We start from the raw sequence: 12408 nt of genomic DNA on the forward strand, positions 1-12408 counted from the left end.
TTTTGCGAGAGAGAGAGAGAGAGAGAGAGAGAGGCGATGGCGGGGTTGTTGGCGTGGGCGGCGGACGTGGTGGGAGGGGGCGGGCCGAGCGACGGCGGCGGCGAGGGGGAGGGGCGGCTTCCGGTGATGTTCACAGAGGAGCAGCAAAGGTACGCGGTGGAGCTCGACGGGAAGGCGGCAGCGCTGAGGCGGTCGATCCAGGATCTGCGGCTGAGAATCCCGCCTGCTCACATCTCGCAGCGTCTTCCTGACCTCCACGCCCACTCCCTCGCTTCCAACGCCGCCCTCGCCCTCCAATTGAACGCCCACTCCACAACCCGAGAACAGGTAGCCTCTCTTATTCTGCTCATCAAAGATTTATAGATCGATTGCGCACCTACGATCTATTATTCTTAGGGTATTTCCTAGAAAGGGATCGACTTTATATAGATCTTGGGGTATATGGAAGTATATGGAATCAGATCTTACGATAATATTACTGCTTCATCATTGTTTTGTGTCTTCGTTCTTATTTTGGCTTCTTGAGCTGCTGATTGTACTGCTTGTTGCTACAGTTGATGTGCTGGATTTAAAATTTGCCAAATGTGTTATTGATTTGTTCCTTTTCATTGTTTGCTTTTCGATTACATATTAATACGACATTGTATGCTTCTGTAGGCACAACTGAGGGAGGTGACCCTCCAAGAAGAAAATGTTGCGTATGAAAAGGCTATATCAAATTGCGAAAAGAAAATTCAGGAAAAGTTGCAGGAGAGCAGCCTACTTCAGAGTAAATTAGAGGTTGGGACTTATAAACTTTAAATTATAGTTCTTATTCTTATTGAGTAACATATCACTTATCAAGATTCAAACTTTATATGCGTAACAGTTCTTCAAGTAGCAACGGTAAGATAATTAACTAGAGTATGTTCCTCTAATGTGTTTAGTGTTCCTTGCCTCTATTCCTCCAAGTGTTTGCTTGTTGGCCAGACTATCAATTGTCTTTTTTATCTTTTATATTGCATTCTTTAATTGATTCTTAAGAGAATAGACAAAGTTGAGTCAGGAAGCAAGACGGGTGGAGCCATCCATTTTGGAAACCCTTACATGTATCAACTGCAGATACAAGTCATTAGTTTTGCTTGACTTACTATTATTTCAGAGTGGAAAAGCCTAGTTTTTCTGTTTGAAGTGCATATTAATATGATTGTACTATTACTTCGACCTAGTTTTTCCTTATTATTAATTCAACATTGTATGATTTGTTCCTTTTCATTGTATGCTCTTCATTGACTACTATATTTTGAAAATTAGGATTTTGTGGTATGTTCTATGTGATAAGTATATTTTGATGAACTTTACAAAATCTAAACTGATAAATTGTAGACTAATTCTGTGGTGTTTCAACTCCAGCATGGATAATACTAAGTTCTAAGTTCTAAGACTGAAATGAGTTCTTTGTGTAGACCAATGCACCAGTAGACATTGGCATTAATACAATCCACTCCATCACCATATGCCCACCCATAATTGCCACCAAGGGCAGTGGGTCAAGCAAGTTGGAAGCCTAAAACAATTGGGAAAAGCTTTCTTACTATGAAGTGCAAGGCATTTGGAATATGCAGGAAGTTTGCCGTCAACCTGCAAAATTAATTATGGGAACCGAGAGAAGTTAGCCTATTTTTCTCGGTTAGCTGTTGCAGTTAAAAGTATTTCTACTGTTTTCCAATTAGTTTCTTCTGTGATCTATTTCATGCTCAATATAGCAAGTCATCTGGATCCATCTCCCAAATCTGCATTGTGAGTAGAATAATTTGTGGAATAATGTTTGCTTAATAACTATGAATATAGCTAATGCTTTTGTATTACTAAAGCATGTTTGTAGAACCATCTTATGCGGAGATTACAATCATTAGTTACTTTCAAGTTTCTCCATTTTCTCATCAACATATGTGCATGTGTCCAATTCCTGAACATCCATATTATTTTAATGGTACTTTCTAGACAGTGTCACATCATAATGCTAAAATTGCTCTTTTGCTTTGACTAATTATTTATAACAGGAAATGGACCTAGAAGAGCAGAATTTGAAAGCTGAGCTGGAAAAAGCACTAGTTGCAAAGGAAACTAGTGCAGATGAAACTTCATCAACTGATTCCATTAGGGCAGAAAATTCTCAATTTGAGATGGAATCATCAAAAGGTTTCAAGCTAGAGGATTTAGAGGAGAAGAAACTAGAATTGGTCAGTTCCAACATTATTATGCTTTAATCAATTTTAACTGACATGGTCATGGTCATAAGATGATTGTTGTTATTCTTTTGTTTGCTAGTGTCCAATGGAAGAGACGATACAGAGATTGGAGAGCGAGTGGTCATCAGTTCAACAAGAGTCCTTCAAGAAGCCTACTTCAGGTACTTTCAATCACTGGTTTCCTCCACAATGTTCTGTGATGTTTACTTTTTTTTTTTTAACCCTTAGTGACATGCACAATAGCACATTTTTGTAAAGCACCGTCAACAATATATATGATGGAACAGTGTGTTGAGATAATTTGCCATCATCAAAGAAAATTACCTTGAAGTATGTAATTTCTTGCTTAGGAAAAGACATTTTTAGGCTGATGTGGAATATCCTATTTGTAGTTATTAGTTGAGCTGATCTAGGGAGTAGGATAAGATAGCTGCAATAAGATGTTTTTAAGGGACAGATACATGCACAAGACAAATTTCAGATGATATTCTACGCATTAGCAACCATTGGTTTTCTGCTCTGGTCGCATTATCCAGGATCAATGGTTTCTTATTGTACCAACTAAAATTTAGATATTTCTTTCACATGGTTGGTTGTTTAAGGCTCTTCTGTCTTTATATATCTTTTTCATATTCTCTCCATGTGCATCACAGGGTTATCTATTTCATGCTTCTGTGAAGTTGAGTATGAAACACAACTAGCTCATATGATATTCAACCAAATCCGATGTTTTTATAAATGATTACTATTCTGATTTGGTTTTTAACAGCAATAGTCTAGTATGGAGTTTCCCCAGTGGCAGCATGGAGCTCCAATCACGACATCAAGATGAAAATGGCTTATAAAAAGAGTTATTTTTGCAAGGCAAGGAAGAGAAATGAGGGAAAGGATGTTTTGAATTAACACGAAAAGAAGAACAATGAACATAATACAGAACCTCCTTAAATACAGTCTTCCAGTAAACAAATTGGTTAGAGGTTTGTCTAGCCAATCACAACTGGGAGTGCTTGGTTGATATAGTTGAACCAAATTAGTTTTGCTGTCTTGGAAGTTACTGCTTATAGTAAGTGCTACGTTCTAGCGTGGTTTCTTGAAGAATCTCCCCAACATTAGATATTCCACCAAGGGCCTGATGTTGGTCTTTTCGCCCTTAAGGCACATAAGAGACATAAGGGGATTCTAAGTGCGAACATGGGTGCTTCAATTAGGGGAAAAACATATAACCATAGCCTTTTCAGCAAATTGCACCGATGGTGTAGGTGCCACCAACTTTTGCATATGTACATGGTCCTATTGCAAATAGAATACTACACAATGCTTACATGTTTCTTTTTCATGTAGCTCAAAGAGAGAAGCTGCTGGAGAAGCAACTCCACAGCATAATTGAACAGTTGACATCAAAGCAAGTTAAGTATCACTTCAATTTCTAGCAACATTTATAATGTGATCATATTTTTGTGTGAGCAAGCTAATTTAGCTCGTACTTACTCTCCTTACATTGTAGGTACAAGCAGAAGGACTCATAACCGAGATACAAACTAAAGAGAAAGAATTAGAGAGATTGAACTCACTACGAAGGAAGCTTGATAGTAGCAACACAGATTTAAATACCACAAGAAACCGATTTGGGAAGAGCTTCGCAGGATCTGGCCCTCTTGTAGAATATGCAATTGAAGCCCATCGAAGACCTCATCATACAGGCAGCAGAACAGAGAGCCAGCAGAATCTCATGCTTCTAAGATCAGCTTTCATTTTGTACATATTGGCCCTTCATGTCATCGTCTTTATAAAGATTTCTTCATGAATCACACTTTAGTTGATTTTTTGGCTTTTGGCGTATTGAACTTATTTGAGGTGAATGGGTGCCTGGATCATATCTAAATTCTCATGTAATGATGCCATTTAAGTAATGGACAAACCATTTTGATGATAAAATTTGTCCATTTTGGTGTCAAAGCTTCAAATTAACCTACTCTGTTATGACGATTATCCCCTCAGAATCCTTATCTTTATCTTCTAAATTTAGTGATGAAGTTCAATAGATTTAGTTCTGTACAAGTTTAGTTTAGTAGATCTATCATAGGTTTCTGTAGCTCCTAAAGCAATCATGGTGAACAAATACTGTTAAGCTTCTCCTGATAGGATTCTAATTCAGCTCCACAAATATATTGAAACACTGTAATTTTTTTTGTTTTTGCTTTGAATATTCTGCATTTTGAAAAACTTTAGTCACTAGGAACCGTTCATATAAATATGAGACTAAAATCACAGATAACAAATGAACAGACCAAATATGTAATGAACAGATAGCGTTGCTATACTCTTAAGTTGTGAAAGATTTACAATGTATCTGTACTCATCTATCAATAACTCTTGATCATGTTACTACAACAACTCGATCTTCATGTATTGTCACTACCAAACATGAAAAGGACCAAACGTGGTTTTGATCTTGTGCAACATGCAATAATACCTTCTGGGCAATGGAAGAAGAACAAAGATGGTTAAGCATAATGACATTATTCAACCGGTCACAAAATATTAGTAACATTCAAAAAAAGAAGAGGAAAATATGGTAGAGTCAGCATTCACAAAATTCCTTGATTTCCTTGATTTGCATGTAAACGTAAATGTATGATTTGAACACTGACAAGAATGTGACATTATATTGTTGGACGGTTTACCTAAAATTTGGCTCTCATCCATTACACTCATTCCTCCTTTTTCCCTGTGGGTTCTTCATCAACGAATTCACCTTCAGATGGGGCAATCCAAACACCCCACAGTATGAACAAATGTATACAGAGTAGCAAGAATGAAGAGTACGAATTTGAAGGATACATATTCCAACAGAGCTCCACACCAGCAAACAAAATGAGCCTGAGCAGTAGAGAGATTAGACACAAGAAATTAATAATAGATTACTTTTGGCACACATCCAATAGCAGCTCATTAAAACTAATGAGAGCAATGACAAGAACGCATTGATAAGCTGGCTACCTTAGACTAGTAGGGAACTGTGCTTTCCACAAAAGAAAAGGCACAGAGTAGAGATATTGACTTTAGCGTAAAGTAACAATTGGACCATAGAAATTACCCGAGAAAAGGAAAAACAAAGATCAATAACAAGTCTCAAATAATATTAAAGGCACAAAGATCCACATTGCATCAACCGGGATTGCATCTATCAATAAAAAACTTGACCTTGGATGGTCATGATAGGGATTTATTAACAAAAGAAACCATTCCAACAATTGACAAACATAAAGGAATACAAAATGTTTCAATATGTGATGCTGATGACAAATAATAAAACATCCAAATGATCCCAAATGTTACAGCTTTGGCTAATTGATGCAACAACACCATGTAGATGGATATAGAATGGGTATCAGAGCCAAGAATTTTCATTTCATTGTCGTGGGTGGGCATATCCAGCATATTCATATAAAATTGATCCAACCAAACAGACTATGGCATATCCCTCAGAGAGCAAAGATCATATTCATGAGATCTGTAGTTTTATGTTGTCTGTTAATTACCTAACGTAACCCTCAACCTGACCAACATTGGCGTGTTAGAGCAAAGACTATCATATCTTTCTACAATAAAATCGACAAACAGACCATACCATTGAACTCGTACCAAGCTACAGTGCATATTTTGCAACTGGTAGGAACATCTAATTGGATATCATTTGAAACGCATACTCCAGTATCAAAAAGTACGAGACTTGTATATTTCCATTCAAAACACTTTTGAGGAGAGGATGAGCAAAACCAAAGAACCTTAATTCATAAAGTAAATGAAAAGGTTGAATGGATGGCCAGAAGCAAGCCTAGCATACCTAAGTACTTTTGACTTTACTGTCATGAAAATTCTTAAAAAAAAAAAAAAACTAGTTGAAATGTAACATTCTATACTAATTTGTTAGACTTAATATATTTTGATATATGTAAATTATATGACATATTAACAAGAAGAGGTAATAGATATTTAATTACTTTTATAGATAATATGTCTAGGTTCATATATGTTTACTTATTGAAATATAAAAATAAGCTTTTAATTTTTTCAAGCATAAGTTGAAAATCAATTAGGCAAAAAAAATTAAAGTTTTAAGAAGTGATAGAAGAGAAGAATACTTTCCTAATGAATTTAACTTATTTTATAAATAACATGACATAATTCATAAATGTTCAGCACCTAGAACAACTAAGCAAAATGGATTAGTAAAAAAAAAAATAGAACTTATCTAGAGATGATTAATGCTATGTTGTTGCATGTTAAATTATCTTATAATTTATGAGGAGAAACTTTATTGGCTGCATGTCATATTTTAAATAAAATTCCCTCTAAAAAGAATAAGATCTCTCCATATGAGTTATGGAAAGGAAGATAGCCTAACATTGGTTATTTTAAAGTGTGGGTGTGTCTTGCACATTGTAAGAATAATGATTCTTAAAGGATAAAGTTGGGATCTAAAGAAATCAAATGTACATTTATAAGCTATACCTCAAATAGCAAAGCTTATAAACTTCTTAATTTGGAGTCTAATATCATAATAGAATCTCAAGACGTGGAGTTATTTGAATACTTAATGACTTCAAGTAATAATGTTTATCCTCCAACTAATGAAGAGTCACTAGTGGAGACATCTCAAAAGGTTGGTGGGCAACCTAATATTACTTTGATTGGATATCAATTAAGTCTAGAAGAGGTTAGAGAGCAATCTCACGAATTAAAGAGAAGCACTTGTGTATGGAAAGCAAAAACATTAAGATCAGATGAGATTAATTCTCAAAGTATTTCTTTTTAGTTTGTAAAAGGAACTAACGAGAGAGTCTTAAAAATAATTTCTCTTATTTTACAAGTGGAAGATGATTCTAAAACGTTTAAAGAAGCTATGGCCTCTCGTGATGTTGCTTTTTGGAAAGATGCGATTAATGATAAGATGGATTCTATTATGTTAAACCACATTTCGGAACTTGTCGATTTACCTTTTGTTAGGATCGGAGCGGCACTAAGAGGAGGGGTGAATTAGTGCAGTAGTAAAGTACGATAAACTTTCGACAATTTAAACACTTTCGGAAACTTCGTACGATAAAAGCAACGTTTCGTTTGAAACCGTTTCGATTGCATTTTAACTTGAAGGCATATGTAAGAAGGAGACAAAGAAGTAGAGCATCAAAGTGAAGATGGTTTGTAGTAATATAAATGACAATAAGATAAACGCAAACCGATTTATAGTGGTTCGGTCATGCAACCTACATCCACTTGCGAAGCCTTCTTCGATGAGGCTCCCAACTTCCACTAGCAAATCACTTTGAAGGGGAAGGACAAATACCCCTCTTACAACCTTTTACAAGTGGTTCACTCTCTTACAAATTTTCAAAGAGAAAGAAGGAGGCGAACACTCAAGCAATTGAAAACAAAAACTTACTAAAGACTTTGCTAAGACTTTTATCTCAATCTCTTGCTTCTCAAAGGTTGTTCTCTGTTAGAACCCTTGCAGATTCTAAACTTGAGGTTGATCTCTTTAGGGGATTGGCCTCCTTGGAACTCTATAGGGGTTCCTCCCTCCAAGTTGCTGCTCAAAGGTTGCAGAAAAGATTCATCTATTGCTTATGAAAAGAGGTGGAATACATGACTATTTATAGGGCTTCTAAACCCTAACTCCTAATAGGACTCTTACTTAAGACTCCTACTTCTAATCAACTCCTAATAGGACTCCTACTCAAGACTCCTACTTCTAACCAACTCTTAATAGGACTCCTACTAAAGACTCATATTTCTTTACAACTCCTTATTCTTCTCTAAGAAATAACCTCCTAACCCTAGCCGGCCATTTCACCACTTTAAAAGGGGTCGGCTTAGGTAGGTTTTACATGAATGTCTCTCTCAATTAGGACTCTCTTAGCTAGAGTCCTAACAAACCTGCCCTCTTCAAATCAGCCTTGTCCTTGAGGCTGATGATTCATGAATTTTGGAAATTTGATCTTTAAGTCATCATAGTTCTCATAAGTGGCATCTTCTGTTAGTAGGTTTGCCCATTGTATTAGTAATTCAGTAGTGGATCGTCATCGTCGAGTCACGATCCGTCGATCAATAATGGCACTTGGCTGAGTCTGAAGTTCTCCTTGGGTAGTCATATTTGGTGGGTGGATTTGGGCCGTCTCCAAGCCCCTATTTACAACTTTTGTCTGGCCGTTGATTTGTGGGTGATATGCCATACTCCTTTTCAATTTAGTACCCTGCATATGGAATAACTTTGTCCAAAATATGCTCGTGAAGATGCAAGTAGAATTTATCATAAGCACAATGCGTCTCTTATAGTGTAATTCTTTTGAGTCCCAATTGTAATGAGCCACAGAGCTTGGTGCTTCCTCCAATTTTTTTATAATCTTACTAGTCTCTGAATCTTCCTGCCATTCCATCTTAATATCCTCAAGGAAGTCGCTGGTCAGAAGTGAAATGGCCGAAACTTCAGCTTGCTCGGGTAGCTGCGAAAGCGCATTTGGAAGAACATTCTCTTTCCCCTTTTTGTAAGTTATTTCATAATCAAATCAAAGAAGTCTTGTTACCCATTTTTGCAACTCAGGGGATGATATCTTTCGCTCCAAAAAGTACTTGAGGTTTTTATGGTCGGTTTTAATTTGAAATCGTCGACCAATCAAGTAGGGTCTCCACCTCGTTGCTGCGCGCACAATGGCGAGCATCTCCTTATCATATGTTGACTTATTTTGATGGGAGGGAGATAATGCCTTGCTAGTGTATGTGAGTGGTCGACCATCTTGCATGAGAATGGCTCCAATTCCGACTTCAGATGCGTCGGCCTTAATAATGAAGGGTCAGTTGAAATCTGGTAGTGTTAGCACCGGCGTTGTCACCATGGCTGCCTTAAGTTTGTCGAAGGTAGCGGAGGCTCTGTCTAACATTGGAAGATATCTTTTTCTAGTAAGAAAGTAAGTGGTGCATTGATCTTTCCATAGTTTTTCACGAACTTACGATAGTAGCCTGTTAAACCCAGAAAGCCATGTAGCAATTTTATGTTCCTCGGGGTAGGCCAGTTTTGCATTGCTTCAATTTTGAAGGGGTCCATTGTCACACTTTCCTCTGATATGATATGCCCAAGATATTCCACCTTCTATTGAAGAAAGCAAAAATTCGTAGTGGTTGTTGTGTGTTCAAAAGGTGGTTTTCGGTATGTCTTCTTCGCACACTCATATTTGATGATACCCGGAACAAAGGTCCAGTTTTGTAAAGATTTTTTCTCCCATTCATCTAGCAATTCATCTACTACTGGAATAGGGTATTTATCCTTGATGGTTATGCCATTAAGAGCTCGATAATCAACGCATATTCGCCATGTTCAATCCTTCTTGCGTACAAGTAGCACCAGTGAAGAGTAGAGGTTGCAACTTGGTCGAATAACTCCTATTTCGAGCATTTCTTTTACAATCCTTTCTATTTCATCCTTCTGGAGATGTAGATACTGATATGACCGAGTATTTGCTGGAGGTTTGCCTAAAAGAATCATTATATAATGATCATGCCGACGGGTAAGAGGTAGGTTGTGCGGTTCGTCAAATATATCTGAAAATTCAGCAAGCAAAGGAAGTAGGTTTAGATCTTCAAATTCTATTGGCTCTCCCTTAGTTTGCTGCTCAAGTTGTAACAAAAAGCTGCTGCATGATTTATGCAAAACCTTATCCATTTGTTGTGTGTAAATCGTCGTTACGTCGCCCCCACGTTTCCCGTTCAGCATCACCTGTTTCTCCTTACTATAAAATTTCATAATTAGTTGCATAAAATTTCAAGAAATATCACCTAATGTCGTCAACTATTTAATTATGAGCATGGCCTCATGATCATCAAGAGGGAGAAGGAAGAAAAATGCAATTATCTCTTGGTAAGGCCTCATGATCAGTAACAGTTTCACTTGCGGGCGCCTACAATCATACTTCAAAATCCATCGATCGACGACCTTAATGTCAAACATGTTGCAATTCTCGATAGGTAAGGCCATCTGGATAGTAACCTTACTGTTTAGAAAGTTATTAGTACTGCCCGTGTCGATGAGAATAGTGATCGGTTGTTGTTTGAGAAGGCCTCCAACTTTCATCGTTTACGGGTTTGAGTAGTCGGCTAGTGTATGTACCGTAACTTCGGTCGGTTGTGGCTCTTCTTCTGCACCTTCTTCTTCATATTCAAGGTTCTCTTCTAGATGTTCAAGGACCTCTTCTTCTATTGGTTCAATCATAAGAAGTCTCCCTTTACTACAACGATGCTCACGGCTCCACGGCTCGTCACAATGCCAACATAACCCCTTCGTATATCGCTCCCGAAGCTCTTCTCTTGTTAACCTCTTTGGTGTAGGGACTTAGTCGATAGTAGGGAGGGCTGAGGGCTTCAATATTACAGGTTGAGGAGCAACCCTAGTCCTCTGAGCTTCATGGTTCAATTGCTCCTCTTGATGTCGTGCGAAAGAGATGGTTGCCATAAGCGTATACGGTTGTCGCGCTTTAACTTCTCCTCCGATCTCTGGCTTCAAGCCCTCAATGAAGGACCTCAATAGCTATTTTGAGACCAATCATGAGTTTGATTAGATAACCTTTCAAATATGGTTTGGTACTCCTAAATGGTGGAAGTTTGTCGGATCTTTGCTAGTTGTCCGTCAATATTATCGGAATCGGTTGGTCTGAAGCGGATCAGCAGTCCTTCTTTGAATTGTTGCTATGAAAAGACTCCATAAGTATGTTCAAACTAGTCAAACCACTGTATAGCATCCCCTTCAAGATGTACAGCTGCAATTTTCACCATAGATGCATCCGCGATTTTGTGGTACTGAAAATATCGCTCCGCGCACGAGATCCAACCAATCGGGTCTCCTTCTTCCCATCTTGGGAAGTCCAATCTCATGCATGGATAGTTGGAGTCAGTCATAGAGCCTCCCCTCCCTTGGAACTCATCTCTTCGGGCCTGGTGCGATTGGGCAAAGCTCTCTCTGTGATATGATTTTTTCGGACTTAGTGGTCGGCCCAATCTGAGTTCGGAAAAGAGCGTTCGAATCTTATACTCCATTCGCGCCTCCAAGGCTTCGAATTTAGCATTGATTGCCTCCTTAGATGCTATAGTATATGCCTCCAAATCTATGATATTAAGATCTCTCTTTTGTTGTCAGGTTAAAGGCATATATAGGTTGAGAGAAGTGATGGTCGAAAGGGTTGGTGGATCGGTGGATGTAGGCTACGATTTAGGCTTGTTTTGTGGCTATTTTGGGTGCAGTTTGAGGGTGTGGTTTAGTGGAGTTTTAGGGCTATGGATGAAAGTTTTGGATCTGTGGTAGATGGCAGCAAAGGTTTGATAGAAATCAGTGGAAGTTGCAGCAAGTATGTGCTGTCTTGTAAGAGTAGAATTGTCGTCGAAGAAATAATGGTTTCTCGATGTAATTTCTGCCAAAAACTTGAGAGAATTGAGGAGAGAATTGATAGAAAAACAACAGTTTATATAACAGCAAGGATGTCTAATTTAATCAAGAGAATTTCGGCAGTATAACAGCAAGGAAATTGGTGCATGTTGCGATAGCAGAATTCTCGTCGAAAAATTTCAGCGGTTTACGACGAAAATTTGCAGCAACACAAAATCATTTTTACAGATGAATTTCTCAATAAATCAATCTTAGATGGAAGCCAAGATGATCTATAAAGTGTATAAGAAATTTCATTCAAAAAAGATTGCAACTAGATGGGTTAAGGCATCAATATGCGGCTGAAATTTTCTGCAGCATATATTTTCAAGTGTAGCAGATTGGACATAAAAGATCAGTAGTTTATATTGAGAATTTTTCGATGAAACTAAAGGAAAATCTACTGTTAGGAAGTGTCAAAGATGTCATAAAAATTTTGTAGAAATTTGGATAGAAAAAGTACAGTAGCAAGATCAAACAGATGGTGCTATGTGGTAGGAATTCTGCAATGTATCTTTCGTCGTAGAAATGAAAACTTTGTGACGAAAAGTTTATGCAGCAATATAGGAACAATTTTTTTTTTTTTTTGGATTTTCGAATAAGGATAACTAAATTGCAGCAGCAGTATGGTAGGAAACCAGAACCTGTTGCAATTCATAGGGAGATCAAAGGATGATCCGTAGTGGTGGAAATGATGGCGGAATTCGG

At 37.7% G+C, this 12408-nt stretch overlaps 1 protein-coding gene across 1 annotated transcript; it reads left to right on the forward strand.

Annotated features, from left to right (window-relative positions):
* Window positions 1-4051, forward strand: LOC135642448 (uncharacterized). The gene is made up of 6 exons (XM_065158604.1): window positions 1-327; window positions 658-780; window positions 2043-2222; window positions 2311-2392; window positions 3573-3637; window positions 3736-4051. The coding sequence occupies exons 1-6, from the start codon at window positions 37-39 to the stop codon at window positions 4033-4035; spliced, it is 1041 nt and encodes a 346-aa protein (XP_065014676.1). The 5' UTR covers window positions 1-36; the 3' UTR covers window positions 4036-4051.
* The last annotated feature ends 8357 nt before the right edge of the window (window positions 4052-12408 follow it).

Source organism: Musa acuminata, chromosome BXJ3-7 (genome assembly GCF_036884655.1).
Source record: "Musa acuminata AAA Group cultivar baxijiao chromosome BXJ3-7, Cavendish_Baxijiao_AAA, whole genome shotgun sequence".
NCBI lineage: Eukaryota > Viridiplantae > Streptophyta > Magnoliopsida > Zingiberales > Musaceae > Musa > Musa acuminata.